Source organism: Phlebotomus papatasi, chromosome 3 (genome assembly GCF_024763615.1).
Source record: "Phlebotomus papatasi isolate M1 chromosome 3, Ppap_2.1, whole genome shotgun sequence".
Taxonomy (NCBI): Eukaryota; Metazoa; Arthropoda; class Insecta; order Diptera; family Psychodidae; genus Phlebotomus; species Phlebotomus papatasi.
The window spans coordinates 41,961,437-41,979,453 of record NC_077224.1 but is presented as its reverse complement, the minus strand read 5'-3'; the positions used below and the strand labels follow the sequence as shown (position 1 = coordinate 41,979,453).

Sequence of the window (18,017 nt, the reverse complement as noted above, 5' to 3'; positions counted from 1 at the left end):
TCAAACTTGAGGCTTTTTCGCTTGCATGCAACCATGCCGAAATTTGACACACTTACCCTAGGTCATTTACGTGTACTTAACCGATTCATTACCTATTGTGAGCGATACACTCTGATTGGAAGTTTCAAGACCTTTACAAAAGCAATCCAAATTTAACTAAATCGATTGAAAAATTAGATTGGAAATTGGATTGAAGATCACCGAAGACCGGAAGTTGATATCTTTTTAAGCTCCAGAGCGGGGACAAGTTGGAAAAAAAGTCGATTATATAACTCCTCTCTCTTTGAGTTCGTTGACAGTAAAATGCTCACCGTATTTCGTAAATTTACGCATTTTCATTGCAATTCTTACGCAAATTCTCAATTACCGTATTACCTTATCTCATACTCAGTGGCACTAGGTGAAAATAATATAAGAAAATTGAAAAAATAAAACGCAAATACGATAAACGGTGAGCAAAAACAACTGTAGGATTTTTCGCCACAGTTTTTTTGCTTACCGTTTATTGCTTTTTCCCGTTTATTTCTTCAATTTTCTTATATTACTTTCACCTAGTGTCACCGAGTATGAGATAAGGTAATATAGTAATTGAGAATTTGCGAAAAAAAATGCAATGAAAATGCGTAAATTAACGAAGTACGGTAAAGCTTTCACGGTGACGGTGACCATTTTACTGTCAATGTGATTTTGCCCTTAATTAAAATTTCATTAAACAATATTGCAAATTAATAAAATTTTACTATTAAGACAAATTTGAATGTGTAACAGCAAACTATGCATAAAGTCCAAACCAAACTATAAACGTACAAAGTCACGGTCACGTATTTACATGATTGAAGTTGCTCTTCCATAAATATTGTAAATACTTCATTTAGAGTTTTTTTTTTGTAAATTATTTAAAAGTTTTATTTTATTCTCTTAATTTTTCTTTAGACAAAAACTAACATCACCTAAATGGAATCGCTTCAAAGGGATTCGTCTTAGATGGAAGGATAAAATTCGCCTTAATAATTTGATATGGCGATGTTGGCACATGCAATGTAAGTAGAAATTTCACAATAAATACAATGTATATTGCTACAAAAAAAAATAGCCGAAAGATAGTAGAGAAAATAATCTGAATCATAAATCATTTACATTTTAGCAGATAAAATTTTCCAGTACAAGAAAATGGGTTTTGAAGAAGTTAATTTTTTTGTGGATGAGTTAATATTGTTCATCCTTTGTGTATTTGAGCTTTTTTTTTTGGAGAAAAAATCATGCTTCAACATTGTGGTTCATAAAATAATTGAGCTTTCTCACATCATGATAAAATGGGTGATTCCTCAATGTGATTATTTGTGGGAAGCTCATTGGTTGAAGATTAGACCAAGAGTCCGCAGACACTAAGTGAGTGATTGATTTAGGATGGGAAGAGAGAAAAAAAAATGTAAATAGTATCATGCTTCTGGTCAATGATTGGAAATTTGTTAGGGATTGTTTTAACATACAGAATATTGAAAGAAGAATCCAATAAAATATCAGTAATCGTACCAATTTATGAGATTAGTATTATCAGTTTATTTAATGTATTTCATTTTACATAATGTATTGAAGAGAGATATTGAAAATGACTCGTAGAAGCTCTTCATCAATGTAGTATACAGGCCCCTCTCATAGGAGATACACATTGATAAGAGAAAAACTCTATATAAATTCATAATGTACTTTAATTTTATTGAAATGAACTTCCAACATTTGGATTTAAATGCACTTTATTAGGCTTTATAGTTGAGATAAATACTGCTGGAAATTTCTCCCTATATTACAGCGCCGCTAATCTCTTTTAGACTTTAGTAAACTTTTTCTTCCAAGCTCAAATCAGCAGTTCCATAATGAGTTGCCGGTTAGTGCATGATGTTCAATACCTCATTAAATATAACTGAGGTTAACTGTGTTATCACACTTGCACATTAAAATTTTAATATGATTTACATTAATTGTCGCTGTTGAGAGTCCAAATGTGTAATTTCTGTATTTAAATAATTTTATATTTAAAATTTGTTCTATTTGTTGATAAAAAGATAGACTTGGCCCGCAAAATTTGATATAAATTGATTTATAGCATTAATGCGAAAAATTAATGCGATTTTCTCTTTAATTTTTTAATGTGAAAAATATTTATGCTTTAGATAAATTTAAACTTATTTTTGCAGGCCAAGTCCACTTCTTTATCAATAAATAGAAAAACCCCAAATAACAAATAACATATTTAGACGCTCACAAGCGACAATTAATATTAATCTCATTAAAATTTTAATGTGCAAGTGTGATAACGCCGTAATACAATCAGGTTAAATAGAATACATTATTCTTATTGTCAAATATAGGAAATGGTAATCCTAAAAATGTCAGACCAGTAAGGCAAGTTCATTAAAACATCCCAACCAAGTTCCCCAAGCTTTGGCGGATCACTAAAGATGTGTGTGGCCTAGCATTGTCCTAATAAAACTCCCTTCTGATTTGCCAATTCTGGCCTCTTCTAATCGATAGTTTGCTTCATCCAAACAGCCTATTTGTTCTATAAAATAGATCAAAAGAGATAATTCCCCTTCAATCCTACCAAAATTAACCAAACTTCACAAGCAATCAATCTTGATCCGGACACCATTTGAAACACCGAACCGGTCCTAGCTCGCTTGGTATCTTACGAATAACGTAAGTAATAGTGAGTAATCGATTTTTCATCGTCAGCACACGCTTCAAAAACAGTTTTTTTCGGTCCGTTTTTGGCAATAGTGATTCATTCATTCATTCATTTTCAACCGCTTATCCCTATTGGGGTCGCGGGCCCATGACATCCAATCTAGCAGCCCACGCCTGTCGGTCCTCCGCCACTTCAGGAAGATGTTCGAGTTCGATCCCAAGGCGCTCCCATGCAAGATCCTGAATTTGATTCAGCTACCTTGTCCTAGGCCTGCCTCGAGGTCGAGGTCCCCTCACAATGGCTTGCATAGCTTTTCTGGGGAATCTTTCTTCATTCATGCGTTGAACATGTCCATACCATCGAAGTTGTGATCTCTCAACCCGAAGAAGCAGCTCCTCGACTCTTAGTTCCTCACGAACGGCCACATTCCTCACTCGATCTCGACGAGTGATTCCCTTAATCGCTCGAAGGTACCTCATCTCGGCAGCTTGTACTCGCGATCTTACCCTTTCGGTCATAACCCAAATCTCATGACCATAGGTGAGAATAGGAATGAACACAGCTTTGAAAACCGATAATTTAGCCGATCGACTAAGCTCGGCCTTCCTCAACACGCTTCTGCCAAGCTCCCTCATAACTGCAGAAGCCTGACCGATTCGCGACGAGAGTTCTGCCTCCATCCTACCATCACTCGTGAGGCAATAGTGATATGATATGATATTTATCAAATAGATAGGGTTGGCCCGAGTCATTTATTGGTGAGTTTACGAAAGAGTAAAATATCTTAAAGAAAAATAAGCAAAATGAAAGAGAAGAAATTTAAATAATTCTCGACTGATTGACACGGGAAAAGAGTTGTAAAGGACAACTTCATTGACAAACAACGGTCGCGAAAACAAATTTAAGTGAGTTCTTGTAGCCAAAAAATCCTGTACATTGGCCGATTATTCTAGAGTAAAGAGTAAGGCTACGTACTGCAAAATAAGCACTTTGAATTTACCCCTTAGGCCGATATAGGTACTATTTTTTTTGTCAGAGAGCGGCTGTTTTCTGGCACTGCATTTGCCAGTCCTCTTTGTGCAAGATTCGTTGTCAAACCACAGCCCCCAACTCTAAAGCGGTCTTCAGACTAGAGGTTTAGCCTAGTTCCCGAAGTTCTCAAAATCTTAAAAATAGCGAGCAATTTTATTGCTTTTTGAGAACTTTTTAGGTTATTTATCTTTAGTAATCTGACCCTAACTCAAATTTTTCCAAAAAATCGTGATTGATAAGAAATTACAGCAGTTAAGCCACATGACTAAGCCTTATACGGGCTTCAGACCTAAGGCTTATATGGCTTAATGGTTATAATTTCTTATCAGTCAAGATTTTGAAAAAATAACCAAGGTTTGGATTGTAAAGGACAAACGACCTAATTGATTCTAAAAAACGCAATGAAATTGGTTGCCATTTAGGATTCTGAGACCTTCGGGAACTGGGCTAAACCTTTAGTCTGAATACTGTTTTAGGTCTGAAGCCTGTATAACTCTTGGACCTGTGGACAACACAACACATTCAAATAACAAATCGGTACAACGCGCTAAAATCGTAATACGGACCGTCTTGTCACAGATCTTTATAGAGGGAAAGGACTAGGTTGCTTGTTCTCAGTATTATAATCTCAAGTAAATAAATAAAAAGAACGTCACAAATAAATTATTTATAAATTACCGGCCAAAAGGCATGGCAAACACATAACGTATAGGAGACCATGAGGGGCCAAGGTCAGGCCTCTCTCGGTCTCGATTACCCTCCGTTCTCCTTGAATCGATAATACAACACAATACAACTATGGAGGGAAATCACGGAGACGGTGGTCCTAATTCGAGTGTAAATAACCAGGCGCTGCAAACCTGCCACCATCCCTAAGAGTGTACCCTCCTGGTACTCACTGTGATAGTCACTACCGCGGACGTTGAATCGGAGGGCGCACGGTCGGAGGAACACCTCTTCGACAGGAATCCCCTATTGACACTTTTGCCAAAATGTTGACATTTATTTAATGTATCTAATAAAATTTAAGCAATATGACGTTACTTTTGTAATATACCTTTTTCTAAAAATAGAGATGTTCAAATTTCATATCAGAAATGGTACAGAGTAGGAAGGGTGTCAACAAACAAATCCTGACACGGGTTCTTAAAGCATCAATGGGTGTTCGTTTTACCCTATATCTTGTGACTTTTTCGTCCTCTTAATTAACAAATCCGTCCTCGTCCTCGGGGGGGTCTGTTAGAGACTGGTGTCAGATTAGAGACTATTTCCGTTGAGGAAAATACAGGCTAAATCTTTGGATAAAGTTCCCCTTTCGATACCTGATACTTCATCTGTGATGAGATCACGATCACGAACCTTATTGTAGCCCCAAGTTCTTCTGCTTTTTGATTTGAGGTAAATCCTGAGAAAGTAAACCACAGTCTCCAGGACCTTCCCAAATACCGGGTAAGTCAAGTCAGGATTTCCTATAAACTTGGCGGAGAAAGTTCTGTTCTTTAAACGGTCTTCAGACTAGAGGTTTAGCCCAGTTCCCGAAGGCCTCAAAATCCTAAATAGCGAGCAATTTTATTGCTTTTTGAGAGCCTAATATTTCATTTATCTTTAATAATCCAATCCTAAGTTAAATTTTTCCAAAAAATTGTGATTGATAAGAAATTAGAACAGTTAAGTCATATAGCTAAGCCTTAGTTCAGATATCGGTATTAGAGTACTAATGCGAGCGAACAGAGTTGTGAGAAAAGGGTGGTGTGTAACAGCTAGGGGCAAGGGAGCCATTAGTCTCCCCCTAGATTTCCCGCGTATGCATAGACAGCCTTTCCCTTACCGGCTTACTACAAGCACCGGATCAGTGAACTTCACGATAATGTCGAAGTGTCCAAGTAGTGCATTAGGTACCGTAGATTTCCTGATTGATGTAGGCGATGTCATCAAACCGAGCATTAAAGGAATTAAAAATTACACCCAGTTTAAATTTTGAAATCAGTTTTCAACGATACTAATCAATAATTTGACCACCTTAAAAAACTCTTTAGTCTTGCTCGAAGCAGAATTTCAAACTGGCTCCAGTTTAAGCCTTAATACACTCAGTGCTCCGATATCCAGTATTGGACTAAAACTGAAAGTGACAGACAAAAACCCATGTGAATTTTTTTTTCAGCTTTTGTAGTGGTTGACAGTAGTTCGGGCATCAGAGAGAGCTTAGTAGTACATGCTCATTATTTTAGGAAGTTTAATTTGTGAACAAAGTGTTAGAAGTAAATCAATAAAGCAAAGATTTGCAGCTAATTTCATCATAGTGCAATACGAAGTTGTCAAATGCAACTTTATTTTTGCTTACCCTACAACGCTTTAAACTCCATCTGGTGAAAAACCGGCAACAGTTTATGGAATCACTTAAAGAGTAACAGACAGAAAAAAATAAAGCTCATTAAAAGTTTTCTATGTGTTTGAGTCGAAAGAGGCTTGTAAGCATTTTTGAATGCGCGTCACTTCATACAAATTTCGAGTTTATCTCTAAGCACGATTTATTATGTGCTATTGCTGATAAATATCATTTCGCCACTTGTTGCGATGTCTCGTGTTACTGAAGATTTTCCCGAGCTAGAGTCAGTCAGAAATTGACGCTAGACGAGCAATATTGTGCTGTCTGTGAGGGTGTCTCTCTTTTTTTTTAATGAGGTGTTTTTTTTAACTCACGAGGATAACAAAAGAAACCTAAAAGTATTTAGTTGTTAAGTGTGATAATAAGAGAGAGAGAGAGAGTGAGAAGGAGTGGAGCTTTCTTGGACATTTAGAAGCTCCAATTTTTGGTAGAGTTGGCTGTCAAAAAAGTGTTACATAACGCAGCGGAAAAGTGTGAAAAACCGCCAAAAACTTTTCCTCCCACAAAATACACCCAAACATGGTCAAAAGACTTCCCAGTTTTAGCGTCTTAAGGCGCAAACGTCTTAAGATTCTCTACTATCGTTTGGTGATTTTTTTTAATTTTTTTTTTTAAATAATTTCTTTAAATAAATATTACACAAGTTTCGAGAATATTTTGTTTTTGTAATCTTAATAAATATCTAACACTTTCTTTTGCAGTTATCATGAGAAAAAAGACTTTATGTCAATTTGCTTCACCACTAGACTGCGATATTCACAATAAACCAGAAGTAAGTTGGTATAAAATTTAAATAATTACTCAATTATTGTGAGGAAAATAAAAAGAAAAAACAGAAAAAGTGAGGGTTATCAAGAGAAATAAAGAGAATGTTGTGATGTTTTTTTTTCATGCACTTCACTCTTTTGGTACAGAGATAAATTTTCTTAGGATTTTGAATAAATTTAAATGTTTAATATTAATTTTTTCCAGAATATAACTTGAAAAGTGATTTACATTTACAGAGAAAAAAATCGTAAAATTATTCGTAAATATTTGTAAATTCCTATTAGGGACTTACGAAATGGTCGTAAATCTTATGATCCATTAAGAAAAAAGTTCGTGAGAAAGTTCGTCTTTTTCACAAACATTGTCCGTAACATGAGCACTTGACGAGAATTTTTTGTTCTTTTACAAACGTTTATTCGAAAATGTTCGTAAACACACAGAAAAATGTTGGTCAAATTATGTCATTTGTTCGTCACGTTTTGGCACAGACGAATGAAATTGTACGAACATACATATTTGTAGAAAAACAAAAAAATCTTGTAAAATGATCGTGCTACGATCAATTTTTGTGAAAAAAGTACAAACTTTCACGAACTTTTTAGTAGGTTCTACGATTTAAGAGCACTTTGCAAGTCCCCATCATGAATTCATAAGCATTCATGAACAATTTTATGAAATATTTTGTGTAGGAAAAATCCCTTTTACAATATTTTTAAAGTTTAAAAAATCTATATGGGGAACCTTTGCAGTTTCGAACAGAAAATGATATCTAAGTTTCAATATTTTTTGCTAAATGCTACACAAGCTGAATCAATTATATCACTTTGTCAAAAAAAAGTCTTAGGGTAAGTCTGCCAAATTCCGGCCAACTTGCAATTTCGGCCACCTTTTTTATTCCTCGAATTTCCATGAACTTTTAGATTTTATGTACTCTAGAGATTATACAATGCAAAAGAATAACAAATAATGTAGCTTTGACAAACGAGATGACGTGAAAAAGATATTGCAAGAAATCCCGAAGGGCAAGGAACTATGAAAATGAGGGTGGCCGAAATAGGGCACCAAAGCTATGTCTATATTTTTATTCATTTTAAAATGTATTAAGAATGATTTTAGAGTAAATAAAGACGGTAAACTCTTTACAAGGTTTCAAGAAACACTCTTTCAGAAAAAGAATTAAAAAAAATCAATTTGTATTTAAAATATTACATTTCAAACTTGAGACTTTGACGCTTGCATGCAACTATGCCGAAATTTGGCACACTTACCCTATTAAGTTTATAATTCCACCTCACAAAATTCCTAGAAATCCTTAGATTTTCTTCTACAGGAAAATGAAAATTTAGTGGCTTTTTTTACAAAGCTGCCCCGGTTTGCTCAGCTACGTACAAAATTTGTCCACCAGTACAAAATTTTCACATCAGTGTGTTCAGATGGAACTATCATCTACTTGCTTAGTCGTTTGTAGGAGATAATTTCCTAAATTATCCCTAGATAAACCAAATATTCCAGAGCGGCTTGCACAGTCTGACCCAAAACAGTGTAATATCTCCAAAACTGGTAGTCAATAATTTTGACTAATACTTTTACAAAGCTACAAAAGTTAGATTTTCCCGAGCTGCCAAGGTAGCAATGTTAGTGAATTTGGCACAAAAATAGCCCCCTATAAGCAAAAGATTTTTGCGTAAATATTAACCCGAATAAACCCTCTATAACAGATGTTTAGTTAGGCTACCGGTTTTGATCGATTTTATAAGCTAGGCAACTGCCTAGACTTCGCTGAAAGTGAATTCTTGACCAAATTCGACTTTGCTTATTAGTATTAGTAAAGTTGGGACGATTTCCGAATTTGTTAATTTTAAAGCAGGATAGAGCAAGGGTGTGTAGTCTAATTACGGCTTATGTGGCCTACGCTAAGCTAGGTAGCCATTTTGTAAAGCAAAATATATATTTTTATTTATTGTCTCTATATGTGCCGCTGTTTGGTTCAAAATTGTCTTTATTGGGGTTGTTGTGGACAGAAGCCATCTGACGGAAATTCGATGAATTAATATTTTGTGGCATTTAGGCCCTTCCGGTATTTTGTCTTTTCGTTTTGTAACTTTAATGGCGAGACACGCGTGACGACGACGACGACTACAGAATTTTGGTTATTTTCTCGAGTAAGTTGCGAAAATGGTGTAAAATTATGTTATCTATTGAATCTATGAGGGTATTTCTTTTCTTTGCGATGGGTTGATTAAATAGAGACAGACGGATTTGATAGATATTTAAGCAGATATCCAGAAGAATATTGAAGTCTCATTAGGTAAAGACAAAGACGATTTATTTAGTAATTGGGACGACTTTCAATCAATTTAACTTATTAACTCTACTAGATCCTCTCGGGAATTGGCCGTGTCTCGCCGGCTGTAAGACGATGACAAAATAAAGTGAATTTACAAAAAAAAACTACAGTCCACTCGATTTGACGACGACCACAAACCCCTGCTGTGAAGAAAACATAGAGAATATAATGCAAATAAGACTTATATAACCTGGGAACCATTATACTGCATAACGTAACTTGTGCGTAAAGTAAAATTTAAGATCAAAAAGTGACATTACGACACTACCGGCAAGTCACCCAATGCATCCTCTTTGTAAAGGGCTCTAAAAAAAAATATTGTACCTTTCTCAAAAAATCCTTTAATTTAAAAGCTCATTTAGTAGCTTTAGAATGGAGCTTTCCAGGAAAAAAAGGTTGAAGGTGATACAGGAATTAGATCATGAAATATTAAATTTTTTATACGCAATTGCAAAACATTGGGTCCCTTTTGCAGGGCACTGTTTTTAGGTTAATGTTTTTTTTACTATCTTCTTGAATTTAGGGAAAAAATCCCAGGAGGGGAATTCTGTAACGCTCTGGCAATGGCATATGACAAATTGGGTTCGAATCTTAGGAGAACTTTTTCGAAAATGCAATTCTGTAACCGTGACATTGCCATTTCAGCTCACGTGACATTGTCAGAAGTCACTTATTTGAAATTTCTGGAAATTTAAATGACAATGAATTTTGTTAAACAAATCAACCAAGACGTACTGTATTTTCATAAAATCATCAAGTAAAGGAATTTTATTAAAAAAATCAATGAATTGCATTTTCGAACTCATATGATATGACAAAAAAAGCTCGATTAGCATTGTCAGGTTTCGAACTCCCGCGTGACAATATCACGAGAATTACAGAATTCCCCTGCAAGATCCCATCCAATTTTTTTTCTGGGAATATGAAGTGTAGGACTAGGTATTAGAATATATGGCCATAAATTACATTCTGTCCCGGGATTATGCACCTGACGGAATGATGCACATAAAATTATGCAAGTTTGCCTACCATTGGGAGTCAATTTATGAAATCATTTTTGAAATACGCCTGAATGTATACTATTTTGTGACGCGGGAAATTTGAAAACACTATGCTTATTTTTCAGTATAAAACTTTAATTTCTTTTATTAAGGTAAAAACTTGAAATATTCCAACAATTTATTGAAGAGCTCTGGCCAAAGAGTACTATTTGTTGATGCATTTCTTTGAAACAATTGAATTTTTTTATTCTGACTACTTTGACTCCGCGCGAAATTCGTTCTACGGAATCCATTTTATAAAAAATCGCCTGCTAGTATGCAAATTTTCCCGATGCATAAAGCCATTTAGCGCATATTTTTCGGTCCCGAAAATGTGCATAATCCCGGGACTCAGTGTAGATTCATTTAGTAAAATAAAAAAATCGACTTTTATGAAGCTGCAACTGTATAAAACTACAAAGGTTTCCCCTAATAAAAAAATAATACTTTTAATAGTTTTATCAAATGAAAAATATTTATTTCAAAATTTAAAATCATATTTTTTATTTTTTTGTGCATAAATTTTGTGTTTTTTAAATATCTTGAGTGTTTGACAGCTGTCAACCGGATTTCTGAGAGCAGAGAGTGTACTAAAAATTCTTCTAACTCGGAAATATAATTTTCAATATGTTTTAAATCGAAGTTTTGAAAATCAGTTTTTCGAAATTGACAATGAAGGTTCGAAAATCGAATTATAGGATTTCATGAGACTTTTCATTTGAGTCATAGATAATCAAATTATGATCTATGTTAAAAAAAATATTTGAAAACAAATGGCATAAATTATAAATTTCAAGTTGAATGAATAACAAATTAATATTTTAATACTTTATTTTTGACCCTTTTATCTCTTATTCTAAATTTATTTAGGCTGTTGTACTAGAGGGAAAATATTGGAAGCGGGATTTGCTAGTTATAAGTGCAGAGTACAAGAAATGGCGAAGATTCCATCATCATCGTACCTTGGAACATTCAAATGCACTTGACACAGTTAGTATCAAAGAAAAAGAAAACTAAATAAAAATGATCATTTACTGTCCTCTTCCCACAGAATTTTTCAAACACAAGAGATAATCTTTGGTGCACGGATATGGGGGCAGAAATGCTAACAAATTTGAAGAATGTGTTATCAGTAGTAAGAATTTTGTGTATATTGAGAGTTGTATGAAGTCATCATGGTTAATAACGGTCATAACACGCCTATAAGACATGTACAGTGGATGGCTTATCTTATCATAAAACTCCTCTTTTCTTTTAAGTGTTTGTCTCATATAATGATGACAAGATGGAAGTAAAATTAGGATTTTTTCTCTCCATTTAAAGCCATTTTCTGAAAAACATTTTCACACCCCCAAAATGCTAAAATTATCTCTTGGCGTATGTAATATCTCTGGGATTTCAGGAATTTTTAAAATGAAAATTAATAATGTGGATTTAATCTAAATAGAAAAAAAAACTTTCAACTTGTATTTCCACTTTGTAGCTAAGTGAACGAGATTTCGATTGGTCATCAAATGACGACAGGAGTTTAAATAATATTGACGAGTGTCAATGGACCAGTGATCTTCTATTTTCGACTATTTCACAACCATTTCAGTTTCCCGATCCTCGCGAAATTGGTAAGCCAAACAAAATATTCTCTATCTAAAAATTTATTTTTCAAGAGGTCCGTAAACTCTAGTTATCCTTCAAAATTATGAATTTGATTTTGGTCACGTTATTCTCTTATCGTAAGACACGAGGTTTCCTGATAAACTCACCATACTCATTATGAAAGTTATTTTATGACCAATTTATGGGGTAAATATTAGATTTTCCTTCATTTTTCAAGTATCTGATTAAAGTGCTACATTGTATTACAGAATGACGATAATTTAGCATCTTTGAAAATTAGGAAATTTGAAAATTTAACATGTTAGAGTTTGGCATTTTATCACTTTAAGCGAAAGACAATATTGGCTTTGATATTGAAACAAAATAGGGTAACTGTACCAAATTTCGACCACTTCTTTCGTTCTTAAAATTTCCATGATTTTTCTTTGTTTTTGTAAACTCCAGAGCAGAGGTGTGCAAAAACCGTTAAAACCGAATAAACGTCAAATTAAGTTTGCTCTAGTAGCGTTTTGACCATTGACGTACATGTTTCATTTGACGTTTATTCGGTTTCAACGGTTCTTGCACGCCTCTGCTCTAGAGATTATGCAATGCAAAATAAAAATTGTCACTTCGATAAACGAGATGATGTGAAAAAAACTAGTAGAATTCCGGAAGGGCAAGGAATTATTAGAACGAGGTGGCCGAAATATTACCCAAAGCTTATGTCTATATTTATATTCATTATAAATTGTATTAAGAATGATTTTAGAGAAAACAAAGACGATAACCTATCTACAAAGTTCCAAGCAATATTCCTTAAAAAGAAGTAACAAAAACAATCAATTTGTATTAAAACTACTTACTTTTCAAACCTAAGACTTTGGCGGTTGTATGCAACTATACCGAAATTTTATGCAGTTACCCTTAATAAATACTGATAAATCGTCGGTTGCGGCTACCTCTGTCGTATCTGCATTTCTTTTGTGTCAGCATTTCACGCAAGAGGGGACGTCTGTATTGTAGTTGCTCCGAATGCAGATACAAAACAAATGCAGATACAACAGAAGTAGCCGCAACCGACGAAATCTTAAAGAGTTAAATCTTTAAATCTTCTTTTAAAGGCTACTTCTATTCTCCGATAAAGATCTTTAATTGTAAACAAGTACCAAATATTTTAAAGCTTTTAAGTCGGAATACAACAAACTTCACAATAACGAAGCTAAAATGGAAATATCAAACTTCTTAAAGTTGTCTAGTTTTTAAGCTGAGTGAGAAAAGCTTAAAAACAATTTTGAGTCAAAATTTAAATAAAATCATTCATAACCTTTAATATTCTGGATAGGAAGTTTTATTTTTTTATTTATATATTTTACTTCATACGAAATATTAACCTCAGATTTGCTTTATCGCAAGAATTGAAGAACTTATTAAAATTTAACTCTTTTTTTATTTTAAAAAATGAAAATTACAGTAGACTCTCGCTTAATCGGTTCTTTTTCAATCGGGCGATAAACTTTGTTAGCAATTTTTATGTTTGATTTTGAAGCAAATTTGATCAAATTCTCTGTAGTTCCTCTTGTTATGTCGTGATGCTTTAGAATTGAGCACTTTTTGTGGAATTTATAACGACTTTGACGCCCAAATCTCTCGATAATCCGAATGATACTTTGCCCCAAATGCCCAATTGAGAGAGAGTCTACTGTATAGAGAATATGAAGGTTAAATGAAGGTAACTTTTCACATTGAATGTGTCATATTAGAAGCATTCACTTTTTAAATGATTAATTCTCAAAGCCGGTTGTCAGATCCTTTGAAAACCTTAAGTTGTGATAGTCACAAAATCGGTTCAAATCGGTTTTTTATTATAATTGTAAATATTGATTTTCCTGAAACCAGTGCATTAAACTTGGCTTATTCACAGTTAATTAAAACTAATTCAAAGAATATTTAGATTATCCAAAATTTGCATAGAAGCAGTACACTTTAATTTTTGATTAAAAATAATTATCGGCATGTAACCGGTTCAGACTTAGTAGAAATGACCAAACTTCCCTAAATCTGTATAAAAAAAATATTTTCTACAATCTCTTTAAGCTTCGACGAGAAAAATCAAATGAAGGTCACATTTCTCTCGTTCCGTAAAAACTTTCGTTATTTGAGAGCTCTCTCCGGTTTTTTCCTTTACCGATTCGAAGGTATATCAAAGAGAACTTACCTAAAAACCGGTTGGAAGTTGAAACGTTTAAACTTTAAACCGACGAGTTACACAAAGTCGAGCAAGTGCATAAAAAGGACATTTATTTTAATGAGATCGCAAGTTAAACGTTCTGCCATCCTGAATTTTTACAAAACTATACAAAAATTCACTTTTCCCAGCAAACGTTTACGTTTACACACTGTTGTTGGCATTGTTGACGGTTCAAGTGTCAAGAATATCGAAATTCGAAATGGAAGAAGAAAGCGCTAAAGCGAAAAGCACATGAACTTTCACTTTAGGCTTCCGGTAGATTTTCGAATAGGTTTGGCTTGGCTTTGGAGCGGCTTTCTCTTTTTGAAAAGTTATTAGTGAACGGAGCCATTATAATGACACCAAGTCGTCGGTTGCGTCTACCTCTGTCGTATATGCATTAGGTGCAAGATACAATACGGACGTCCCCTCTTGCGTGAAATGCTGACACAAAAGAAATGCAGATACGACAGAGGTATACGCAACCGGCGAAGTCTCTATCTCTAATCGTTTGACTTCTACCCTAACAAATGACCTTACTGAGAGAATATAACCCGTTAGGAAGTAAAGACGAAATTTATATATCGTCGGTTGGATCGGCATTGCTCTCCAAACACCCGGGATTCCGAAAATTCCGTGATCCTGAAAATTCTGGGATCCCGAAATCCTGGAAACTCGCGTGCTTTAAGACGTCTCGGGATTCAAGATTCCTGAAATTCAAAAATAAATCCCGGGATTTGAAATGCGTCGTTTGCAGACACAGTTAAGTTAACCCAGTTGCTTATCCAATCGACGAAGACATATCGTCGGTTGCATCGACCGTTGTCATATTATCTGCATTTCTTTTGCATCAAAATTTCACGCAAGACAAGAGATGACGTCTGTATCGTAGCTTGCAGAAGATACAGATACAAAACAAATGTAAATACCTAATTTAAAATCAAAGAATTATTTACAATTGCACTATCTGTAAAGTTTAAGCAATATAATCTTAAGAAATATTTCTGTTGGTAGTTTTATAATCTACCTTATCAACTCGGTGCGAATACCGCAAAAATAAAAACTGACTCGTTTTACAATCATTATCCGGCCAGACCTCTCAACTAGAACGTGCTCTTGATGGGCAGATAGTAAGTTTTATTGTATTTCCACGTGATGTGTATCTATATAGCAAGAGGAGCTGGAATTGCGGACTTTATACAGCCGAGTCTTGGGCCGTTGCAGCCCAATTTGGAGGATTTTATGGATACGGTAGAGCCAATTACGGAGTTCTTTGGACCATCCCGTTTGCCACCGGTGGTAGAAGAGGCACCCGATGACTTACTAAAGTCATTTAATCTGTACATAATGGGGTCAGAACCGATGGAATCGGTCAATATGAGTGAGATATCAACGGGTGGGAATCAAGTGCAAAACAATGTGCCATCGATAGAGGGGAGTAATATATTGGGTAATAGTTTGGAACAACAGAAAAGTGGTAGTAGTGAGGTGTATTCAAATAATCAAGGACTTCACTATACAGGGAAGATTCTATCACATGATTTGAGCAATCTTCAAGGGTCACAGGCACAGTCATTCGATGGGAGTGTTCAGACATATCAAAAACCACCAATTGCCTCACACACATCAATGGATCAGGCCACAATGGTACAAACACAGACTGGACAGCAATATCAACAGACGATGTCTGATAAGGGTACATATGGGAGCTTTAGCAAAGTCCCCAGATTTTCGAGGAATTCCCTGAAACAGCTCAGTAAACGGGAACCACATAACTATGATAAGGCTCTGCCGACACCCCATCAAACAAACCTCTACAACCAAATTCTCATACAGCAGCAGCAGGAACAACAACCGCTGCAGACGTTGATTCAGATGCCACAAACATCACCGTATTCGGGGATTCAACAGGCAACATTTCAGGGAAGTAGTAGTAATATGGGTGCGAATTCGCAGAATGTGATTCAAGTGCCTCAGCAACCGTTGCCGATGTCACAACAGAACGCACAGACGCTGTACAACTTGCTGTCACAGCAAACACCAACTTGCAATACAACGTACGATCAGAGATCAACATCACCAACAAAGGTGCCCTTTAATCAGTTCAAATCAATGTCTGTGGGCTATCCAGGCAATCAGATGTCCAATTCAACGGTGCCCATGATGAATGTCCCAACCCCAACGTCAACCTTAAATAGCAATATGATTGCCATCTCAGAGTCTAGTTCTGCCTCAAAAGAAATGTACAGATCAAATAGTTTGCCCCTCAATACCACCAACCTTCTGTTTAACAACAATGGAGTTAAACAGGAGGTAAACAGTCAATTTGCCCTACCTAAGTACCATCCAAAATCTAAAAGTCGCAGCCGAAGTAATTCAATCGTGATGAAGGCTCAGCCGCAACAGCAAGTTATCTCAGCTGCAACAAGTGAACCTGCTCTCCTGCAACTACTACAGCAGCAAGCGACCCCTAGTACAAGTTTAGGCAAAGTGGGTGGATCACAAACTAATCTAACCACCAGTACGAGTGCTGCCGTAACGTCAAAACGCCTGGATTCCAGTCCTGGCAATTTACTTGGCAATGAGTCTCCATCGAGTGGTATTGGACTGTCACCTGAGATCCCAGTGGATCATCATGAGATGGGTGGACCGCTGTCACCGTCCAAGGATAGCAAATATCCACAGCGTCGTGTGGGACATATTCATGCTGAGCAGAAGAGGCGGTATAACATAAAGAATGGCTTCGATGTATTGCAATCGCTGATACCGCAACTGCAGCAGAATCCAACAGCCAAGGTATCCCCCAGATACTTGACTCTTAACCCCCATATCCTTGCATTCTCTTTTCTTGTAACGCACAAAACAAATTCCCTAATGTGTCACAGCTGAGCAAGGCGGCGATCTTGCAAAAGGGCGCCGAGTACATACGACAGCTGAAGGCAGAACGTGGAGCCATACACGAGAAGACAGAGGCACTACGCATCGAGAGAGACAAATTGAACAGTTCACTCAAGTAAATTTCATCGAACCAATTTAACTTTATACTATTGCTTTCTTTTTTTTTTTTTTGTTTTCTCAACTGCACTTTTGATTTTCTTTTTTTAATCATTTTTTAGCCACTTGCACTCTATCCTGCCTGCCAATGGGGCTCCCGTGTCACGTCAGAGAACCGGACGGGTGCTAGAATTGTACAACCAATATGTCAGTCACAGATCAATGCAAAATTGGAAGTTTTGGATTGTAAGTACATTTCTCACTATGTGAAGTTTCAAGTTATTTCAATTTCAAGGATTGCTAAGCATGCATCAAATTGGTTTTTGCAGTTTGGTCTAATCTTCGAACCACTCCTAAATTCTTTCAACTCCACTGTCTCCATTGCGAGTCTCGATGAAATGTGTCGGACAGCGATGCTTTGGGTTGACCAAAATTGTTCACTAGTGGAACTGCGACCAGGTAGGTTGGCTTTAAATTGTCATTGTTCTTATTATATTTGCTTAAGGAAAACTTTTACTTTTTCATAAATCATTTGTAAATCTGTAAAGTATATCGAATCTCCCCAATTCTTCAGTCAAAGAAATCTGAAGAAAACTTCGCGGAGTGACAAATCGCCAAGAAAAAATTAAAACATTGCGAAATTCTAATGCAGTGCTCCAAATTCCTTGATCTTTTAATCAAATATGACCACAAAGGAAAAAGGAAGGTTTACCGTGGTGTGTCAGCGTGGTATCACATATAAGATTAATATTAATATTAAGAAAAGCCGAAGAGAGAGGTATATATTATGCAAAATTTCAAATGGAATATCACGTGTGTTAGAAAGAGTACACTCTAGTGGAGTAATACGATGAGTAAGACATTACTGTTCCTATTAATTGTTTTCTGAATCGTATTACAGGCAATTCGAACAATTTTCCATACGTGCCAACTGTGATTCG

General features: G+C 35.5%; 1 protein-coding gene across 1 annotated transcript in view; it reads left to right on the top strand.

Annotated features, from left to right (window-relative positions):
* LOC129805692 (MLX-interacting protein) overlaps positions 1–18,017 on the top strand; it is a 39,477-nt gene that overhangs the window by 14,971 nt on the left and 6,489 nt on the right. Inside the window, exons 2-9 of the mRNA XM_055853775.1 lie at positions 934–1,040; positions 6,806–6,876; positions 11,130–11,249; positions 11,743–11,878; positions 15,254–16,878; positions 16,968–17,095; positions 17,199–17,322; positions 17,406–17,535. Coding sequence (XP_055709750.1) covers positions 934–1,040; positions 6,806–6,876; positions 11,130–11,249; positions 11,743–11,878; positions 15,254–16,878; positions 16,968–17,095; positions 17,199–17,322; positions 17,406–17,535 — 2,441 coding nt within the window. The remainder of the gene's footprint in view (positions 1–933; positions 1,041–6,805; positions 6,877–11,129; positions 11,250–11,742; positions 11,879–15,253; positions 16,879–16,967; positions 17,096–17,198; positions 17,323–17,405; positions 17,536–18,017) is intronic.